At 45.4% G+C, this 23,597-nt stretch overlaps 1 protein-coding gene across 10 annotated transcripts in view; it reads right to left on the bottom strand.

Annotated features, from left to right (window-relative positions):
• The window catches only part of LOC139366305 (transcription factor COE3-like), a 99,489-nt gene that overhangs the window by 8,877 nt on the left and 67,015 nt on the right, over window positions 1-23,597 (bottom strand). For all 10 annotated transcript variants that reach the window (XM_071103647.1, XM_071103643.1, XM_071103642.1 and 7 more), the window contains exons 11-13: window positions 12,013-12,101; window positions 1,174-1,239; window positions 615-789 (exon numbers count right to left, since the gene is read on the bottom strand). In XM_071103647.1, coding sequence (XP_070959748.1) covers window positions 615-789; window positions 1,174-1,239; window positions 12,013-12,101 — 330 coding nt within the window. The remainder of the gene's footprint in view (window positions 1-614; window positions 790-1,173; window positions 1,240-12,012; window positions 12,102-23,597) is intronic.

Here is a 23,597-nt window from a genome sequence, read left to right as displayed (position 1 = left end):
ACACACCGCCCGGGCAACGAACGAGTGGCTTCGTAAGAAGCATTTCAAGGTCCTGGAGTGGCCTAGCCAGTCTCCAGATCTTAACCCCATAGAAAATCTTTGGAGGGAGTTGAAAGTCAAAACATCACTGCTCTAGAGGAGATCTGCATGGAGGAATGGGCCAAAATACCAGCAACAGTGTGTGAAGACCTTGTGAAGACTTACAGAAAACGTTTGACCTCTGTCATTGCCAACAAAGGGTATATAACAAAGTATTGAGATAAACTTTTGTTATTGACCAAATACTTATTTTCCACCATAATTTGCAAATAAATTCATTAAAAATCCTACAATGTGATTTTCTGGATTTTTTCTCTCATTTTGTCTGTCATAGTTGAAGCGTACCTATGATGACAATTACAGGCCTCTCTCATCTTTTTAAGTGGGAGAACTTGCACAATTGGTGGCTGACTAAATACTTTTTTGCCCCACTGTACATTGAGGAGAAACATTGGATTAGCAATCACCACATATCCACAGGGGACACCAATACACAGAGAAGGGGTGAGAGGATCAGAGGGTGGAGGGTGAGGATCATGGGGTGACGGGTCATGGTGGGGGGTTGCAGCACTCACCCTGGTCCCCCTGCGAGGCCTCAGAGATGTTGACTGCCAGCTGGCTGCTGAAGGAGTTGACTCCCATCATGCCGGAGTGAGCTGCCGAGCCGCTGAGCGAGGGCAGCTGGTTGTGGCTGCGGGGGACACTGTACAGGGCCTCGGTCAAGTCCGCTGCCCGCTTCAGGATGATCTCCTGGGGGAGGGAGGGAGCGGGGAAAGGTGGAGAGAGAGTTCCATAGGTGATTGTGAGTTTAGGTCGTAAAAAAAGGTTTTGTAATGTACGGCCTCTGGCAGTGTATTTTTGGTGGGTCATTCAGATTAGATTATGGTTGAATATTGGAGTTTTCACAGATGATAGACTCAAGATAAACTACTAATTCTGATATACAGATACTGTACAGATTGTTTTTCCCTGGCTTCAAAATCTGTTAATTGAATATGTGTATGATCAAAGCATTTTAAAACTCTGGGAAACTGTTATCTCTTTACCAAAACAATCAAATAAGAAAATACATCTGAATGTTCACTTTTTTTATTTCATTTTTTTGCAATTAAAATGGCTTATATGATGACATACCTGATTATTGTGGGGCATTCCATACAGGGCCTCTACTAAGTCTGCTGATCTCTTTAACAGCACTTCCTGAAACGACATCACATCGCATCTTTACTGTTGACTTCAGTTCATTTAGATTCAAACGTAATATGCTTCACAGTTACATGAAAGATTCCACACTCATCAAAACTTCTGGATCCTCTAAATTGTTGAAGGTTAATGGTAAAATCTAGGAGAGTAGACTGTAGAAAATAAATGTTTACTGCTTTTATAAACCCACAAATCTAAACCTAAAACATGATCTAAGCAATAATCAAATGTTCCATGTTTTCTGAGGGTTTAAATCACTGTGAAAACTACAAAATAGCTTTCTGCAAGTGTTGGACCTAGGTTATAGGAGTTGGGGTGATAAAACAAGGAAAACACTCAAATGTAATCATTGTTTGACAGAGTACAAGTCAGAGATGAGCTCTAATGGCACAGCCTATGTGTGATAAACAATCGTAAGTAAGCAGCTGTCTGCATCTCATTTTCATCACCCCCCCTTTTCTCTCTCTCTCTCACACACACACACACACACACACACACACACACACACACACACACACACACACACACACACACACACACACACACACACACACACACACACACACACACACACACACACACACACACACACACACTCACACACACACTCACACACATGCGCGCACACTGAACACATACTCACATAGACTATATATACAAGAGTATGTGGACACTCCTTCAAATTAGTGAATTTGGCTATTTCAGCCACACCCGTTGCTGACAGGTGTATAAAATCGAGCACACAGCCATGCAATCTCTATAGACAAACATTGGCAGTAGAATGGCCTTACTGAAGAGCTCAGTAACTTTCAAGTGGCTCCGTCATAGGATGCCACCTTTTCAACAAGTCAGTTTGTCGACCTGCTTGAGCTGCCCTAGTCAGCTGTAAGTGCTGTTATTGTGAAGTGGAAACGTCTAGGAGCAACAACAGCTCAGCCGCGAAGTGGTAGGCCACACAAGCTCACAGAATGGGACTGCCGAATGCTGAAGCTCCTGAAAATCGCCTGTCCTCGGATGCAACACTCACTACTGAGTTCCAAACTGCCTCTGGAAGCAACGCCAGCACAAGAACTGTTCGTCGGGAGCATTATGAAATGGGTTTCCATGACCAAGCACCCACACACAAGCCTACGATCACCATGCGCAATGCCAAGCATCGGCTGGAGTGGTGTAAAGGTTGCAGCCATTGATGAATCACGCTTCACTTCGCCTGTCAGTGCCAACTGTAACGTTTGGTGGAGGAGGAATAATGGTCTGGGGCTGGTTTTCTTTGTTCGGGCTAGGCCCCTTAGTTCAAGTGAACTACAGCATACAATGACATTCTAGATTATTCTGTGCTTCCAACTTTGGGGCAACAGTTTAGGGAAGGCCCTTTCCTTTTTCAGCATGACAATGCCCCAGTGCACAAAGCGAGGTCCATACAGAGATGGTTTGTCGAGATCGGTGTGGAAGAACTTGACAGACCTGCACAGAGCCCTAACCTCAACCCCATCAAACACTTTTGGGGCAAATTGGAACACCGACTGTGAGCCAGGCCTAATTGTCCAACATCAGTGCCTGACCTCAGTAATGATATTTTGGCTGAGTGGAAGTAAGTCCCTGCAGCAATGTTCCAACATTTAGTGGAAAGCCTTCCCAGAAGAGTGGAGGCTGTTATAGCAGCAAAGTGGGAACCAGCTCCATATTAATGCCCATGATTTTGGAATGAGATATTCGACGAGCAGGCGTCCACATACTTTTGGCCATATAGTGTACTAACACATTCTCCCAGTCAGACGTCTTGTATTGAGCCCCACAACTCCCTTTTCGAGCGCTCATGTCTCTGCTTGTAGGGGGTGGCCTTTTTGTCACAGCACTAAACAATAGCCAATTGTCATGATCAGAGTGCATCTTCGCCAGCCTCTAATCAAAATGGCTGCCAGTGCACCCTGGGGGGAGAGGGGGAGCTGGGAGGGAGCAGCCTGAGGTGGTGGGAACCTATTAACACTTCAGACTGCCTTCGGTGTTTCCGATCCGCCACTTTAAACCCAGGCTTATTAGAGCCACATTGCATGAAATTTGTTGAATTTCCCCTGTCTAATTCACCCCTCCCTCCTGCTCTCTCTCTCTCTCATTCACCCCCCTCCTCCATTGTCCCTGGGCTGTTTCCCACTCAGAGGAGGAAGCGTCCAATCTCTCCCCAGCAACCCAGTGGGTCGCCGTGGCAATGGCTCTTAATAAGAATAACAGGCCTGATAAATAAATGTTGTCTGGTGGAGGAAGAGTTGCTGACACTCGCCGAGGCTAAATTCTCACTCACAGGCATATTCACACAGCCCAGTATCCTATCACAGGAAGAATGAGAGGAGAGGAGAGGAGAGGAGAGGAGAGGAGAGGAGAGGAGAGGAGAGGAGAGGAGAGGGACGAGACATCACAACACGACACAACACGAGAGCGGAAAGAAGACGTAAGGAGGACAGAGAAGAGGAGTGGGTGAGGTGGGGAGAGCTGGGTTGGTTGTTGTTTCCAGGGCTCTGGGGATGAGAGCTGGTGTTGTGGGAGCCTCTGCTGGAGGTCTCTGGGGTATTACAATGAGGAGGGGCCTCTGTCTGCCTGTCTGGAGCCTGATTGGTTCCTACAACACATCTAGCCTTTTCCTTGTGTAAAAAAAAAAGTTTAAGTTGACCAAAAACGCTGTCAAACGAAATGTGCAGTGCTGTGGTGAACATGGCCGGGAATAACTTTTTTTCTTATCATATAATCATTTAACTATTCCCTCACCGTTAGCCCTGTGTTCACTGCTTGACAGTGGAAGAGTGTGTGAGGATGCTCTTCTCCCTTTCTGTCCCCCATTTCCCACGACAAAAAAGGATCCAAGTAAAGTCGAATCAGTCTGAGGAATTACCATCTGTCCAGATGGGCAGGCCTGAGTTACAGAGTGAGGAAGGGGTGTGTGAGTTTTTGATAACTTCATGGATTCTCTTCTGAATATATACATCAATGGAAATTAGATTCACTAATATACTGGTTGGTTTTATTTTTTCTATGTGGACACGTTTTAAATAAAGAGCATGCGTGAGCGTGTGTGTTTGTGTGTGTGTGTTCATACATGTGCCTGTGTGTGAGAGTGTACCTTAATAGAGTTTCACATCTATCTGAGATCCACCACGCCAGACTGCCCTTCCTCTCTGCCCACCTGCCCACCCCAACACTACTACTGACCTCACAGCTATCCTGCAGACACACACCCACCTGCCCACCCCAACACTCCTACTGACCCCACAGCTATCCTGCAGACACACACCCACCTGCCCACCCCAACACTCCTACTGACCCCATAGCTATCCTGCAGACACACACCCACCTGCCCACCCCAACACTCCTACTGACCCCACAGCTATCCTGCAGACACACACCCACCCACCTGCCCACCCCAACACTCATATTCTGCAGGCACACAGTCACACAGACACACAGTCACACAGACACCACAACACTCCTACTGACCCCACAGCTATCCTGCAGACAGACAGACAGACACCCCAACACTCCTACTGACCCCACAGCTATCCTGCAGACAGACAGACACCCCAACACTACTACTGACCCCACAGCTATCCTGCAGACACACACACACCTGCCCACCCCAACACTCCTACTGACCCCACAGCTATCTTGCAGACAGACAGACACCCCAACACTACTACTGACCCCACAGCTATCCTGCAGACACACACACACCTGCCCACCCCAACACTCCTACTGACCCCACAGCTATCCTGCAGGCACACAGACACACAGTCACACAGATACACAGTCACACAGACACACAGACACCGCCACCCCCACCACAAAAAAAGCAATAGAGCTCTCGTCAATCTCCACCCCACCCCCAGCTCTACACCCAAACCCTGTCCCCTGTCCCTATCCACTGAGAGAGGGCACAATCTGTCACACCTTGGCACTGCCAACCGCTATACCCCCATGAGGAGTGTATCTCGGACCCCTCCTCCCCTCCTCTCATCCTCTTTCCTCTTATCGTCTCTCCTCTCCTCTCCCCCTCTGGCATGTGCTCGCTTCATTAATCTCCATTATAAAACAGAAGTTAGTTAATGTCTCTGAGGCTTGGCGGCTGCAACACCCTGCCTGCCACAGGGATCTTTGGCAACCCCCTCCCGCCCGATGCCTCAAACCCACACACATAGAGATACACACACACATTCCTGCCTCTACACACTGGTGTGTGTGTGTTTGCCACAGTCGGTCTCTCCTTTTTTCATTAGGCAATGACAGACACAACAGCCTTCTCAAGGTAACGACACCTTTGAGGCCTTACTGCTCGTTGGTGCTACTCTGCTTCGGTTTGCGTGTTTTTTGTGTGTTTTTGTGTGTGTATGTGTGTGTGTGTGTGTGTGTGTGTGTGTGTGTGTGTGTGTGTGTGTGTGTGTGTGTGTGTGTGTGTGTGTGTGTGTGTGTGTGTGTGTGTGTGTGTGTGTGTGTGTGTGCGTTCAATTGTTTGAAGTGTGTGGCCAGTTTCTGATGCTAAGAACAACCCCCTAAATAACCCCAATCTTGAAAACAAATGCAAAGAAAAGACTCTTGGAGGACATTCTCCAGAGTATTATCGCAGAATAAATGAAGCACTTCGTTATGTACAGAAATTCCTCAGCTCACTAATCTACAATGGATTTAGCTAATTAAATCCAGACAATAACAACAATTAGATAACCAACTAAGAACAGGCTGCCTGTTCTGAGAACCTTTAGATAACCAATTAAGAACAGGCTGCCTGTTCTGAGAACCTTTAGATAACCAACTAAGAACAGGCTGCCTGTTCTGAGAACCTTTAGATAACCAATTAAGAACAGGCTGCCTGTTCTGAGAACCTTTAGATAACCAATTAAGAACAGGCTGCCTGTTCTCAGAACCTTTAGATAACCAATTAAGAACAGGCCATATGTTCTGAGAACCTTTAGATAACCAATTAAGAACAGGCTGCCTGTTCTGAGAACCTTTAGATAACCAACTAAGAACAGGCTGCCTGTTCTGAGAACCTTTAGATAACCAATTAAGAACAGGCTGCCTGTTCTGAGAACCTTTAGATAACCAATTAAGAACAGGCTGCCTGTTCTCAGAACCTTTAGATAACCAATTAAGAACAGGCTGCCTGTTCTCAGAACCTTTAGATAACCAATTAAGAACAGGCCATATGTTCTGAGAACCTTTAGATAACCAATTAAGAACAGGCCATCTGTTCTGAGAACCTTTAGATAACCAAATAAGAACAGGCCATCCGTTCTGAGAACCTTTAGATAACCAATTAAGAACAGGCCATCTGTTCTGAGAACCTAATTTCATGTCATGTTACTTGACTTGGACCATTGAAAATACATCACAGAATTTGTGACATAACAGTGAGGGTTATCTATGCCTAGGTCTTGTGGTCCTGTAGCTGTTGGGGCGGGGGTGGGAGGCATGTGTGTGGACGTGAGAGATGGGCCTTGCACCGCCTTGTTGTGAACCACACACACACACATACACCCACACACACACACACACACACACACACACACACACACACACACACACACACACACACACACACACACACACACACACACACACACACACACATATATCCACATTCACACTCATAGCCCCCCCCTCCCTTACACACACATACACCCCACCCTCCCAACACCCATATACCCACACATGCACACACACCCCTCCCTATAGCGACGAGGAGAGACAACGCCATTGGATTCCTGTCAGCGCAAGTGCCGGCAATCAGAGCGCGGGTGCTTTAACGCCACTGAAAGCTCAGCCCCAATCAATACGGTAATGCACTGCCTCCCAGTTATCATCATAATCTCTTATCACTGGCCCACACCTCTGAGGGGAGAGAGGGGGACGGAGGGAGGGATGGAAGGATGCAGGGATAGAGGGATGGAGGGATAGAGGGGGGATGGATGGAGGGATAGAGGGATGGAGGGATGGTGGGATAGAAGCAGCGTGACGGCTCATTCAATAATCACCTCAGCCAATGATCTGAAAGATTGAGGAGATGAAGATACTACAGACGTTTCAATGGTGTGTAAAATGCTGGTTTAGTGCTAGTACAAAGTGTGAGTGTCACTTGAATTCAATATAAGGGTAGTATCTTGATTCTTGAAATTACCCATTTGCAATATGAATAAACATCAAACATGGAATATGCAAGAGTGGAAAGATTCACTACATACTCTAGTAGAGAGAGAGAGAGAGAGAGAGAGAGAGAGAGAGAGAGAGAGAGAGAGAGCACCTCACCACCATGAAGGGGGAAGGAGAGGGGACTTGACGGAGGACAGGATGGAAAGAAAGGAGAATTCTCTCCTCCATCCTCAGTGGGTCAACTGCCAGGACGGGATAAGAAGTTGGCCCTACAAGAGACTCCCTCCCTATGTGTGAGCAGGAAGAGTCTGTTCCCAGCCTCTATCCTGGAAGCCTCGACACTGATGTCTTTAAAGCCCTTTCTACCTTACACCGGGGGAAAAACAGGTTTTAGCTAGTGTATGTCTCTCTTTTATGACTTCAGACAGAGGTGGAAATAATTTCATCCACCATGCTCCATGCTCTCATCTGTATCCAGGCCAAGAGGGAAAGGCACATACAGTATTCTGGAGCGACAGACCACACATCTAGAGAGTGAACGTCTCTTTAGGGTACTTCAGAGCTCCAGGTGGAATAACTCACAAGAAGAACGATATGAAAGAGCAGGAATTATAGAATATCCTAAACTGACTGGGGTCATCTTCAAGTCAGGTCGATTGAGGAAATTAATTCCAATTTGACTCATGAGTTTGAAAATGCCTGTCATTTTCTATGAGGATTTTTTTCTCTCCAATTCATGACTTGGGGCAGCAGGTAGCCTAGTAGTTACAGTGTTGGGCCAGTAACTGAAAGGTTGCTAGATCGAATCCACAAGTTGCCAAGGTAAAACTCTGTTGTTCTGCCCCTGAACAAGGCAGTTAACCCACTGTTCCTAGGCCATTATTGAAAATAAGAATTTGTTCTTAACTGACTTGCCCAGTTAAGCAAAGGTTCATAAAATTCATAACCTATCAACTGGAAACCCAGCCTATGTCACTTCCTCTCAGGGCTACTTTTAATGTGCAGTCCTATATAACATTTTAGTGACAATACAAAATAGTATTTCTCTCAAGGAATTGTATCTTTACTATTTCTTTACTATTACAGAAAGACATTAATAAGTGCCTTTTTCATGTGAAAATGTTATGAAATGTGCCTTTATCATACTGCAAATAACTGCATCCTACTCACATTGGACTGAACATGAGCAAAATCTCTCCTGTAACTCTTCTACCCATCTCACCTAACCCAACCCCCCTGAGCCCCAGCCCGTGCCCCTAGCCCCCAACGCCCCAGTCCTCCTTGCGTCTGCCAGACATATTCCACCTATTTTCTTCCACTGCTTTCCAGGAGCTCAATTATGGGAGGATGGCTCCCTGGTTCCAGAGGTTCCCGGAGAGAAGGGATCAGCAGACCCGGGAGAAGAAGCCTTCCGACAGGTCCCTTAACAATGATAAATCACCCTTTGCCTGGCTCTGCACAGTCGTCCCGCAGCCACCTAGCTGCAACACAAAGGGAGCGCTACCTCTAGCTATCTCTAGCTATCTCTAGCTATCTCTAGCTACCTCTAGCTATCTCTAGCTATCTCTAGCTACCTCTAGCTATCTCTAGCTATCTCTAGCTATCTCTAGCTATCTCTAGCTACCTCTAGCTATCTCTAGCTATCTCTAGCTATCTCTAGCTATCTCTAGCTAGACGATCCCACAGGTGAAGAAGCCAGATGTGGAGGTCCTGTGCTGGCGTGGTTACATGTGGTCTGCGGTTGTGATGCCGGTTGGATGTACTGCCAAATTCTCTAAAACAACGTTGGAGGCAGCTTATGGTAGAGAAATTAACATGCAATGGTCTGGCAACCACTCTGGTGAACTGCACTGTCTGAAAATTGCACGCTCCCTCAAAACTTGAGAAATCTGTGGCATTGTGTTGTGTGACAAAACTGCTATTGTCCCCAGCACAAGGTGCACCTGTGTAATGATCATGCTGTTTAATGAGCTTCTTGATATGCCACACCTGTCAAGTAGATGGATTATATTGGCAAAGGAGAAATGCTCACTAACAAGGATGTAAACTAATTTGTGCACAGGTTTTGAGATAAATAAGCTATTTGTGCATATGGAACATTTCTGGGATTTTTTATTTCAACTCATGAAACCAACACTTTACATGTTGCGTTTATATTTTTGTTCAGTGTAGATTAGAGCACAAACTAACAGCTCAGGTCCTGGACTAGATATAGGGATAATGCATTGAATATAATTGCCCCATTAACCCTGGCAGTTGATTCAGATGTAATGGCCAAACAGGAAGCAAACACATCTAGCCTAAGAGTTCATATAAGGCCAGAACATGCTTTTTCAGCCGTTAACAAGCAAAATCTTCACATCGGTTAGGTTTTTAGCTCAGTCTCCATTTGTTTGTCTGCTCTGTATCAAAACAGGCCTCCCGTATGGCCGTATCTTAGGAAAATAGGCCCTCCACATGTAAGGAACGCATCACCATCCAGGTGTCTATTTAAGAGGATTCATAGGCCGTTAAACTTGCCGTGACCTGGGAATGGGTCTTCTACCGCAAAGATCCTGGAACAGAGTGGACCTCGCAAATATGCTGCTGCCTCCCATGCTGAGCAATGAGGGAAGGCTAGAGCTTAAACCACATATCCTCCATAGATCTGGACGGGGAAGTGTCTGCTTGCAGCCAAGGCAGACTGGAAATGAAATTAGAGGCGAACTGATCCAGCCCCAGCCTCCGAGGTCATCAGTGACCAGTTGGCCATGCTTTAGCCCCGGTCTGCTCTGTCTGTCTATCACTGGGGCTAGGGTTCCAGCTCTGGGACCGGCTCGTTGGAGAAGTACGACTGCCAACCTCCTAATCTAATCACTCAAATGGGGTTTCTCAGCTACAAAGGAAAACATCAAAAACCAACAGCCAGTGTTTTCCCCTATCATTATTTACATGGAATCCCACTTATTCCCACCCTTCTAAACTAGCTCTGTTGCTTCCTGCTTAAAAAAAAATACTTCAATTTGGCTTCAATTGGTTCCAATAGCAAGTGTTGGTGCCTATTGCCTCAATGTAGCTTGGGGTAGCTTTGCTCTCTGCCTAAGAGACTACAAATGGTCCTGACCAACCTTTCCATCCTTCAAGAAAAGCAAAGGAGAGAGGATAACAAAGGGATGAAATGTCAGTGTTACTGTTCCAGAGTGACCGTGTGAGTCTTTCCTGACAAGCCACATTGGGTGAGAACAATGAGGTACTTCACGAATAGCAAGCTTTTCCGTGTTAGTCTCGTTGTTATTTCCTTCTGTCTAAAATGTCGAGAAAGCTAGCGGCTGAAGAGAAGACGGAGGAAAATCTATACGCTTATTGAGTTTTCTTTTGAATAAATAAATATATAACGGCTGATAGGGACATTCTCCCTCCGCCACAAATCAGGGCATCAAAGGGGCCAGACAATATATGCTCGCTAATAGTATCAATTTACAAATAAACTGGTTTTTTGGTGACTGGATCTCAGATGTCAGATTTTGATAAATGGTTTCAATTTGGCAGCTGTTTTAGACTGTCAGGCCCCATCTGATCGTATCCCTCTTTACAGCAGTTCCCTGCCCAAAACAATCTCACTCATTTAGTGGTGCACCTTTTTAGGGGGAAAATAATCTTTTCATACTAACCAGGCGGCAAACCGCCCAGGGCACCTGACGGCTGCCTGTGTTCTTGGCCCTGCCTAATGTGTGTGTGCGTGTGTGCGTGCTTGCGTGCGTCTACACTGAGTTTACAAAACATTAGGAACACCTTCCAAATATTGAGTTGCACCCCCTTTTGCCCTCAGAACAGCCTCAATTCATCAGTACTTGGACTTTACAAGGTGTCGAAAACATTCCACAAGGATGCTGGCCCATGTTGACTCCAATGCTTCCCACTTTTGTGTCAAGTTGGCTGGATGTCCTTTGGGTGGTGGGCCGTTCTTGATACACACTGGAAACTGTTGAGAGTGAAAAACCCAGCAGCTCTGCAGTACTTGACACACTCTAACCGGTGCGCCTGGCACCTACTACCATACCCCGTTCAAAGGCACTTAAATATTTGGTCTTGCCTATTCACCCTCTGAATGGCACACATACACAATCCATGTCTCAATTGTCTCAAGGCTTAAAAATCCTTCTTCAACCTGTCTCCAACCCTTAATCTTGACTGATTGAAGTGGATTTAACAGGTTACATCAATAAGGGATCATAGCTTTCACCTGGATTCACCTGGTCAGTCCATGACATGTTTTGTACACTCAGTTTATGTGTCTACACGTATGCATGGAATGAAGATATATTTGTATAAGCAGTGACTTTGCATCTGCATGTTTGTTACTACCTCAAACCTAAAAATAACAAGACCAGAAACACTGTCTCAAACTCTACAACACCAATACATCATCATATAAACACCTGTTTCCAATTGTACAAGTTATCAGAACAATGTGCCCCTTGGCATCGAAGTATGTTCCAAAGGCCAGGTCCATATTGAGTGGAGCAAATGAATGAATGAATGTTTGCCCTCTATAAACTCAGATATTTGGCAGTCCGAAGTCTATATGGTCTGGGTGGTCTTTGGAGTAACAACAGGGGATGATGTACTCCTAGGTGTCCTCTGAGGCGTATCACTGACCTTAGGTAGCCTCTCGGGATCTCCTGGGTGTCTGGGGATGACTTTCTGTAGCCTCTGGAAGCCATAGTCGATGGTAGGCTCATTCAAGGCTGGAAAGAGAGAGAATTATCATGGTTAGAATATTGCTGAGTGATATCTCTACAAACAAAATGGAGTGGCTCAAACATGCATTGCTCTTCTATAGCTTCCAATAGCACATTTGAATCGTGTGTTTTTTTTTATATTTGTACATCTGTTTGCCTATGTAGACCTTCTGAAGGCCTTATGATGACCTTATGAAGGTATTATGTCACATTCTAGAGTAGCATATCTCCCCTGCCTGGCTGTCCTGCCCTGATACAGGAGCTCTACAATGGCCTTGTGTCAGCCCATCTCTTCCCCCACCGGCATGTCTCCCTCTTTATTCTACTGCTGTTTATTAAGCGTGAGACCTTCTACTCAACCTGTCCCAGTCACTCACCCTTTCACAGAGCATTCCTAACTAATTCAATTGCACCGCCCTCACTCTAAGCCCCTCACATACCCCCTTTTTATTTCATTACCCCCCCCCCCCAACACAATCTCCGTTCCTCTCCGTTTCGATACGAAGGGGAAAAGAGAAACACCCGGAAATGAGTTAGGGAGATAGTTCTCCATAATCAAGCCCATTAATCATAAAAGGCTGTCAAATTTGACTTTGGGGACAATTTGTCAGCCTTCTTGCCCTGTAAGGATGATTGACACACCAAATGCCAGTAAGTAGAATAGCTAGTTTGCACTAATATGCATAACCGGCGCTTTCATGAATAAGAATAAGGTGGCAGCAGCAGCGCAGGGTCTTTTCAAAGGCCCGCTGCTGTTTGTTGCGAGCGGCAAATAGATGTTATTACCATTATAACAATATTTGTTTTCTTTCCTCAGGAATGGGCACCCGCGAGCTGCTAAATCAAATTTGTTGGAGGCCCGTTTCACACCAAGGGAAGGAGAAAAGGGCTTTCAGGCTGGGGCTGGGTGGGGATGTTATCTGAAGGGTGACGGAGCCTACACGTTCACTCTCCACACAGACTGCCATTTTGAATCTCTGCTCCTGGCCCCTGAGAGGCCTGGAATGGATTACTCTCTCATGGACGATTTCTCCCTTGTTGGGATGAAGAGGGGATAGTCTACGTTGAAACCAAACGGATGTCTTTGGATAATAAGGTATTCCTAAGGCCTTGTCAGAGCGTTAAGGCAGAGTATTGGGAAAGGGAATTTCAACACAAACAGGGAAAATTCTAAAAACAGCCATCTACCAAGAGAGTAGGACAAGTGACAGAACAAGTGAAGGAGAGACAAAGCAAGAGAGAAGGAATGGACACACACAGGAAGAGGGAGAGGGAGGGAGGGAGGGAGGGAGAGAGAGAGAGAGAGAGAGAGAGAGAGAGAGAGAGAGAGAGAGAGAGAGAGAGGCAGAAAGAGAATCTCATCTCGTCGGGGAGACTGGAGGGTAGTGGAGCAGACGTCTCTCCCTCTACTGCCCCCCAGAAATTAAGACCATTACTTCCCCTTATTAAAATCCCCTAGCACTTTGACCCCAGCGCCCCATTGGCTGCCTGTAGGCCCCTGTCCTCTCAGCCAATCGATACGACTGCCTTCTCGCAAAGAGCCTGAGTAATTGGAGAGCGCCGACGCGCTGCGCGAACCCTGACCCCCTACGCATTACACACCCCATATGAAGATAGATTGCCTGATTTAGTGTAAACATATGCTGCAATTCCAGCCATCAGTGCCACTTTCTCCATCGTAATTTGTATTGATTTTTTTTCTCCCAGCCATCTTCGTGTCTTTGCGGTGTCTGACGTTTGGATTTTTTCAAAGGGGAAAGATAATGCAGTTCGGTGGGAAGAGGAGGCGAGAATACGAGTGAGGGAGAGAGAGGGAGAAAGAGAGAGAGAGGGGTCGGCGAGGTATAATTTTTTATTTATTTAACCATCCAATTATTCCCCTCAATTTCTCCCTCTCTCCATGAAAGTGATCAAACAGTCGACTGGGGTCTCACTAAACAGAGCGTTGTTATTAGGTGACCACTCGACTGGGACAAAAGGGAGGGAGAGGGTGAATGGGATTTCCACTAACACACTCAACCAAGGCTGAGAGGAGTGGTGGTGAAACATGATCTCAGATCACACAACAGCACTAGGTACAGTAGATAGCACTAGGCAGATAGCACTAGGTAGATAGCACTAGGTAGATATCACTAGGTAGATAGCACTAGGCAGATAGCACTAGGCAGATAGCACTAGGCAGATAGCACTAGGCAGATAGCACTAGGTAGATAGCACTAGGCAGGTAGCACTATGCAGATAGCACTAGGTAGATAGCACTAGGCAGATAGCACTAGGTAGATATCACTAGGTAGATAGCACTAGGCAGATAGCACTAGGCAGATAGCACTAGGCAGATAGCACTAGGCAGATAGCACTATGTAGATAGCACTAGGTAAATAGCACTAGGCAGATAGCACTAGGTAGATAGCACTAGGCAGATAGCACTGGGCAGATAGCACTAGGTAGATAGCACTAGGCAGATAGCACTAGGCAGATAGCACTAGGTAGATAGCACTAGGTAAATAGCACTAGGCAGATAGCACTAGGTAGATAGCACTAGGCAGATAGCACTAGGCAGATAGCACTAGGCAGATAGCACTAGGCAGATAGCACTAGGCAGATAGCACTAGGTAGATAGCACTAGGTAAATAGCACTAGGCAGATAGCACTAGGTAGATAGCACTAGGCAGATAGCACTAGGCAGATAGCACTAGGCAGATAGTGCTGGTGACAGCAGAACACTATACAAGTCAGACAGAAGTTTTTGGGTTAAGGAGAATAATCTAGTCCAAATTGGAGGCTTTTAAATCAGCAGATGCTACATACATTTTGGAATTTATAAATGAATGACATGTAAGCATTGATTCTTGAAGAGTATAACTTAGCAATGCCTCATAAGCTTAGTTCAACTGTCGTACCCCATCAGATCTAAAATATAACCTTGTTTTACGCCAATGTTTGTAAACAAAGTAAATGTAAACAAACACTATATAGCCTCATAACATGGTTAAAATTCTAAATTTGATATAATGGATGGTCAGTCCTTGCATCCATAGCTCTGTCAGAGCGATTACATTTCTCTAGCCGCATCCCTCAGCTTTTAACCAAACCAAAGGGGGGGATGCCGCTTTGTTTCTACTGCTGATTGCTATTTTAAGGTCAGATAAACCATATATCTGCAATATTCATGAATTGGCATTAGGCATGATAATGTTCATTTGATCATCACCTTAAGTGTCATGTCTTCTACCTTCATACTCTGACATCGTTCTGACAAAATGGAGGCTGCTGAATGAAGGACAGCTCAAAATAATGGCTTGAAGGGAGCAAATGGAATGGCAACAAACAACTGGAAACCATATGTTTGATGTATGTGATACCATTTCACTGATTCTGCTCCCGCCATTACCACAAGCCTGTTCTCCCCGATTAAGCTGCCACCAATCTCCTGTGTTCTGACTTCACTATATGCAAAACGCCACTTTTGTTTGTTGGGAGTATTGTTGCAAGTTGCAAAGCCTTATTTTGAATACAAACAGTGTAGCTATTCCCTCCGCAAGGCAATAAAACAAGCTAAGCGTCAGTATAGAGACAAAGTAGAGTCGCAATTCAACAGCTCAGATTTGAGACGTATGTGGCAGGGTCTACAGTCAATCACGGATTACAAAAAAAAAAAACAGCCCTGTCGCGAACACGGATGTCTTGCTCCCAGACAAACTATGCCAACGTGAGTAAAACATTTAAACATGTTAACCGACGCAAGGCTGCCAGCCCAGACGGCATTCCTGGTCGCGTCCTCAGAGCATGCGCAGACCAGCTGGCTGGTGTGTTTACGGACATATTCAATCAATCCCTGTCCCAGTCGGCTGTTCCCACATGCTTCAAGAGGGCCACCATTGTTCCTGTTCCCAAGAAAACTAAGGTAACTGAGCTAAACGACTATCACCCCGTAGCACTCCCTTCTGTCATCATGAAGTGCTTTGAGAGACTGGTCAAGGATCATATCACCTCCACCCTACCTGACACCCTAGACCCACTCCAATTTGCTTACCGCCCCAATAGGTCCACAGACGACGCAATTTCAATCACACTGCACTCTGCCCTAACCCATCTGGACAAGAGGAATACCTACAGTGCCTTGCAAAAGTATTCGGCCCCCTTGAACTTTGCGACCTTTTGCCACATTTCAGGCTTCAAACATAAAGATATAAAACTGTATTTTTTGGTGAAGAATCAACAACAAGTGGGACACAATCATGAAGTGGAACGACATTTATTGGATATTTCAAACTTTTTTAACAAATCAAAAACTGAAAAATTGGGCGTGCAAAATTATTCAGCCCCCTTAAGTTAATACTTTGTAGCGCCACCTTTTGCTGCGATTACAGCTGTAAGTCGCTTGGGGTATGTCTCTATCAGTTTTGCACATCGAGAGACTGACATTTTTTCCCATTCCTCCTTGCAAAACAGCTCGAGCTCAGTGAGGTTCGATGGAGAACATTTGTGAACAGCAGGTTTCAGTTCTTTCCACAGATTCTCGATTGGATTCAGGTCTGGACTTTGACTTGGCCATTCTAACACCTGGATATGTTTATTTTTGAACCATTCCATTGTAGATTTTGCTTTATGTTTTGGATCATTGTCTTGTTGGAAGACAAATCTCCATCCCAGTCTCAGGTCTTTTGCAGACTCCATCAGGTTTTCTTCCAGAATGGTCCTGTATTTGGCTCCATCCATCTTCCCATCAATTTTAACCATCTTCCCTGTCCCTTCTGAAGAAAAGCAGGCCCAAACCATGATGCTGCCACCACCATGTTTGACAGTGGGGATGGTGTGTTCGGCTGTGTTGCTTTTACGCCAAACATAACGTTTTGCATTGTTGCCAAAAAGTTCAATTTTGGTTTCATCTGACCAGAGCACCTTCTTCCACATGTTTGGTGTGTCTCCCAGGTGGCTTGTGGCAAACTTTAAACGACACTTTTTATGGATATCTTTAAGAAATGGCTTTCTTCTTGCCACTCTTCCATAAAGGCCAGATTTGTGCAATATACGACTGATTGTTGTCCTATGGACAGAGTCTCCCACCTCAGCTGTGTCTCTGCAGTTCATCCAGAGTGATCATGGGCCTCTTGGCTGCATCTCTGATCAGTCTTCTCCTTGTATGAGCTGAAAGTTTAGAGGGACGGCCAGGTCTTGGTAGATTTGCAGTGGTCTGACACTCCTTCCATTTCAATATCATCGCTTGCACAGTGCTCCTTGGGATGTTTAAAGCTTGGGAAATCTTTTTGTATCCAAATCCGGCTTTAAACTTCTTCACAACAGTATCTCGGACCTGCCTGGTGTGTTCCTTGTTCTTCATGATGCTCTCTGCGCTTTTAACGGACCTCTGAGACTATCACAGTGCAGGTGCATTTATACGGAGACTTGATTACACACAGGTGGATTGTATTTATCATCATTAGTCATTTAGGTCAACATTGGATCATTCAGAGATCCTCACTGAACTTCTGGAGAGAGTTTGCTGCACTGAAAGTAAAGGGGCTGAATAATTTTGCACGCCCAATTTTTCAGTTTTTGATTTGTTAAAAAAGTTTTAAATATCCAATAAATGTCGTTCCACTTCATGATTGTGTCCCACTTATGGTTGATTCTTCACAAAAAAATAAAGTTTTATATCTTTATGTTTGAAGCCTGAAATGTGGCAAAAGGTCGCAAAGTTCAAGGGGGCCGAATACTTTCGCAAGGCACTGTATTTATATGTACATATTCCTATTCATTCCTTTACACTTGTGTGTGTATAAGGTAGTTGTTGTGAAATTGTTAGATTACTTGTTAGATATTACTGCACGATTGGAACTAGAAGCACAAGCATTTCTCTACACTTGCATTAACATCCGCTAACCATGTGTATGTGACCAATAAAATTTGATTTGATTTGATTTGTGAAAAGACATTCCCATTTTATCTTAAAAGTGTAATATATCATCTTTCAATCCATGTGACAAACCTCCACACATTGAGCCAGATGTCCTAACCTATTTCTAAAGGTTTAGGAGGAGGATACCTAAAGCTCCCTCAAAATCAATTCCCATGTTGCTCTCTGTTTTATTTCAAACAGCTCTGCTTTCCAAAGGACCCAAACAACTTCAGTTGGCAGGAGCAAGAGGTCCAGTCAGAGTTAAAACAGTGTACCTCTACAAGGTCAACGTGATCAGAGGGGATGCTTACCTAAACCCCCCCCCGAACCTAACAAATATGGAAAACATGGTAAAGTAAAACTGGGCCAATATTCTTAAATACCTTCCTTTCCTTTGTTGCTACTGGGGTATTGGATAGGTGTTGAACTACAGAACTTTCACTGATAAAGTCCTTTCAGATTGGTCGTCTAGAATAGGAAGTCAGTTAATATTATTGGAACGTAGCCATTGTCTCACTGCTCTTTTACAATCAGTCTCACGGGTGGTAGGGACTAAGGCTCCCAAAGCTTTAAAACGTTTGCATGCTCAAATGGGGCCTTGGCAGAATATATATATACACATTCATTCAGCATATGTTTACATCCTCCTTCTCCAACGTGTTTACATCTATTTATGTACTTTTCCTCACCGCCGCTGCCCTTCCAAACACTTAAGTGGCTTCTGCTTTTCTACTTGGCTTCTAGCTGATTCTGTACATATTTACCAGATATTGCTGATGGATGGAATATGCACTTTGGGAGTCCTTTTTCTTCATCTTGCACAGTCATGTCCCCGATGAGGATCATCCCGAAACCCATAAATCTCCACTATCCTCCTCCACCACACTCAGCTCATAGGCTCTCCGTGAATTTTCCTTCATTGCACTTATCATTTCAAATTCCATATGAAATATACCATCAAGGCCCAAGCCCACGTCCAACGCCCGACTGACAGAACAGGGGATACGGGGGATTTGGAGCAGCTTGCATCCCAGAGCAGCATGGGCTTCATCTTTATTCATGTTATGAATGACGCAGGTCATCGCTGTGTCTACAGGTGTGTGTATCAGATCATTTTCTCCCTTCCTTCTGGGGGAAGAAATTGTCAGACGCACAACAGTGTGAGCAGGAGGACTCATCTGACTCTGCTATGTGTAGCCTGCTGGGGGTTGTGTAGCCTGATGGGGGTTGTGTAGCTTGCTGGGGGTTGTGTAGCCTGCTGGGGGTTGTGTAGACTGCTGGGGGTTGTGTAGCTTGCTGGGGGTTTGGTAGCTTGCTGGGGGTTGTGTAGCCTGCTGGGGGTTGTGTAGCCTGCTGGGGGTTGTGGAGCCTGCTGGGTGTTGTGTAGCCTGCTGGGGGTTGTGGAGCACCGACCTGTTGACAAGCATCTAAAGCCCACTGCTACACACATGCACTATGCTATTGATTTACCCCTTTCATCCCTCTCTCTCGCTCTCTTTATTTGTCCCTCATTCAAAATAAGATGAAATTGCGACACACATGCATACAAACATACAATGCAAAACATCCACTCTGACTTGCTATACAGTATTTGTTGTCAGCGTAAACAGTTGATATCCCCAAACATTTATCCATCAGCATCTACACTGCACTGTACATATTGTACAACAAACTCAATACATAGACCTACAGTACACACCATTCCCCCCCAACACACACACACACACACACACACACACACACACACACACACACACACACACACACACACACACACACACACGCACACACACACACATACACACACCCATCACAGTGAAAGCATAGAAAATAAATTCAAAGCAAAAGGCTTGATCAATCACCCGGGCCCGCCACTCCAACACTTCGACCTCCCCCACCTTGCGATCAATGCTCATAGAAATTTCATGAACTTTAAACTGTGATTGACAGACAGACAGACGGGCCCCAGACAGACATGGCATACTGGCCTCTTTAAAGTGGTGAGCCACCAGGGAAGATGAAGGGGCCTCGTCCCGCCTGTTCCCTCACTAAACACACACTTTTAATTAAGACTAAAACACTTTGGCGTTATGGCAACATTTAGCCAGACTGATGTACTCTCTATGGCTCCTATGACCTCTACTTGCCCCTGTCTGACACCACTCCAGACCACTAAGCCCTGTCTGACACCACACTAGACCACTAACGTCTCTGACACCATTCTAGACCTCTAACCTCTGCCTGACACCACACTAGACCACTGACCCCTATCTGACACCACACTAGACCACTAATCCCTGTCTGACACCACTCTAGATCACTAACCCCTATCTGACACCACTCTAGAACACTAACCCCTGTCTGACATCACACTAAACCACTATCCCCTGTCTGACACCACACTAGACCACTAACCCCTGCCTGACACCACACTAGACCACTAACCTCTGTTTGACAACACACTAGACTACTAACCCCTGTCTGACACCACACTAGACTGCTAACCCCTGTCTGACACCACACTAGACCACTGACCCCTATCTGACACCACACTAGACCACTAATCCCTGTCTGACACCACTCTAGATCACTAACCCCTATCTGACACCACTCTAGAACACTAACCCCTGTCTGACATCACACTAAACCACTATCCCCTGTCTGACACCACACTAGACCACTAACCCCTGCCTGACACCACACTAGACCACTAACCTCTGTTTGACAACACACTAGACTACTAACCCCTGTCTGACACCACACTAGACTGCTAACCCCTGTCTGACACCACACTAGACTGCTAACCCCTGCCTGACACCACTCTAGATCACTAACCCCTATCTGACACCACTCTAGAACACTAACCCCTGTCTGACATCACACTAAACCACTATCCCCTGTCTGACACCACACTAGACCACTAACCCCTGCCTGACACCACACTAGACCACTAACCTCTGTTTGACAACACACTAGACTACTAACCCCTGTCTGACACCACACTAGACTGCTAACCCCTGTCTGACACCACACTAGACCACTAACCCCTGTCGGACACCACAATATATCACTAACCTCTGTTTGACAACACACTAGACCGCTAACCCCTGTCTGTCACCACACTAGACCACTAAGCACTGTCTGACACCACACTAAACCACTAAGCTCTGTCTGACATCACACTAAACCACTAACCCCTGTCTGACACCATACTAGACCACTAAGCCCTGTCTGACACCACACTAGACCACTAAGCCCTGTGTGACACCACACTAAAGCAATAAGCCCTGTCTGACACCACACTAGACCACTAACCCCTGTCTGACACCATACTAGACCACTAAACCTTGTCTGACACCACACTAGACCACTAACCCCTGTCTGACATCACACTAAACCACTATCCCCTGTCTGACACCACACTAGACCACTATCCCCTGCCTGACACCACACTAGACCATGCAGTTTTGAAGGGGGAAAAAAGAGGATAAACCACACCTGACTTTCAGAGGAATATTCTATCAATGGAGTAGGCCTATTGGTTTACCACATTCTAAGGTATGAACGTACTCATATGCCTCTGCAAATCATACACAGATGTCAATGGGGACATTTACGAGGATGTAACTCATATCTGGATTCAACCCCCCCCAAGTCAATGAGTAATTATCACATCCATTTAATGCTACAAGTGATCAAACAACAACTTATTGTAGTTCTTTGAAGTTACTGGCGGAAGATTCCTTTTTTATTAGAAAGAACAGTGTTCTCCACTGAGGGAATTTCTCTATCTTCCACAGAGACATGCTACATTTCATATATTAAAGACACAGATCTGCTCTTCTCTAAGGAGGGGATTTGTGGAACAAATGTCAGATAATTTGTGTTTCTGTGGGGACATTTTAGGCTGTGACTCAAAAATAATAACTTCTCAGGTGTGTGTGGGGGGGCGTATTTCTTTGAGGCACACACTTTGCCAGCCTTGTCACTCCAGTCTAATCAAGGCACCAAGGAGGTAATTATTCACTAGCTGATTAACATATCTCACCGCTGAAGCGGATGCACACTCTAATCACAAGGGTTGCGTCATTCTCGGATCTCACAGGAGACAAGTGAGGCAACAGAAGGGAGTGGGTGTGTTTCTGTCACCTCCACTTCTCTCCATGCTCTAGAGGACAACAATCTATGTGATGTTCCTCTGCGTCTATGCGAAGAAACTAAATGTTTGATCCGACTGTCGTTCAGTGCAATACTGTGGGTATAGGGTGGGGGGGTATGTATGCTCAATCGTGTGGAAATCTACAGTACAACAAAATTAGGAAAACAATTGACGCATGGTTAAAAAATGTGTCTTGCTATACAGTACATGCAAGTTGATACCACACATGCTTATGCATAATTACCTCCATGTGTTGCAGTGAGAGTAATTAATCAATAAAAGTGCAGTAGTCAATTATTCAGCTTACAGTACTTCAAAAGAAATTGTCAACAGAGAAGGGAAAAGCCAACAAACCACGGTGAGGAAGTAAAATATTTTACAGAGGTTCAAAATCGACACTACGGCGAAGCTGAGGTATTACTCACTCCTTTGTTACATGTTCACAAGACCTTCAGCATTCCATATGGAACATTTTGCTAATGTGTTCCATGTGTTCAGCCTGTGTGAGAGAGAAAGAGAGAGAGAGAGAGAGAGAGACAGACAGACAGACAGACAGACAGACAGACAGACAGACAGATCGACAGCGACAGAGAGAGATAGAGATAGAGATACTGTAGAAAGAGCGAGCGAGAGAGAGAGAGAGAGAGAGAGAGAGAGAGAGAGAGAGAGAGAGAGAGAGAGAGAGAGAGAGAGAGAGAGGGGGGGGGGGGGTAGGTAGGTAGGTAGGTAGGTAGGTAGGTAGGTAGGTAGGTAGGTAGGGAAGAAAGGTACCATTGTTTTCCTCTCACAGTGATAGGAACACTGCCCAACGCCAAGGCAATATGCCCTGTGAAAAAACAGTGACTGCCCATGCTGAAAACCTCTTAATGGTTTAGTGGTGTTTTAAAGAGCTTGAGAGGTAGTGGGCACCAGGTCTCCTTTACGCCACGCAACAATCAGGTCCCAACACCAGCTCCTGCTCGCCGTCTCTGCCATTGGCTGCCATCTTTTTCCGAATAACCTCATCCAAACCAGCACCGAAACAATTGCCAGACGTCAGATTAACCCAAATAAAAGTCTATGTAGCTTGAACTGGCTTCTCCCCCCACTTCAGTCTAACACCCAACCTCTGATATGCTCATAAAGAGAGTTAAACTCAGCAAAAAAAGAAATGTCCCTCTTTCAGGATCCTGTTTTTCAAAGATAATTCGTAAACATACAAATAACTTCACAGATCTTCATTGTAAAGGTTTTAAACACTGTTTCCCATGCTTGTTCAACGAACCATAAACAATTAATGAACATGCACCTGTGGAATGGTCGTTAAGACACTAACAGTTTACAGACGGTAGACAATTAAGGTCACAGTTATGAAAACTTAGGACACTAAAGAGCCTTTCCACTGACTCTGAAAAACACCAAAAGAAAGATGTCTAGGGTCCCTGCTCATCTGCGTGAACGTGCC

Source organism: Oncorhynchus clarkii, chromosome 14 (genome assembly GCF_045791955.1).
Source record: "Oncorhynchus clarkii lewisi isolate Uvic-CL-2024 chromosome 14, UVic_Ocla_1.0, whole genome shotgun sequence".
In the NCBI taxonomy this organism is placed as follows: domain Eukaryota; kingdom Metazoa; phylum Chordata; class Actinopteri; order Salmoniformes; family Salmonidae; genus Oncorhynchus; species Oncorhynchus clarkii.
Note: the sequence above shows the minus strand (reverse complement) of the source record. Positions and strands in the feature narration are given on the sequence as shown.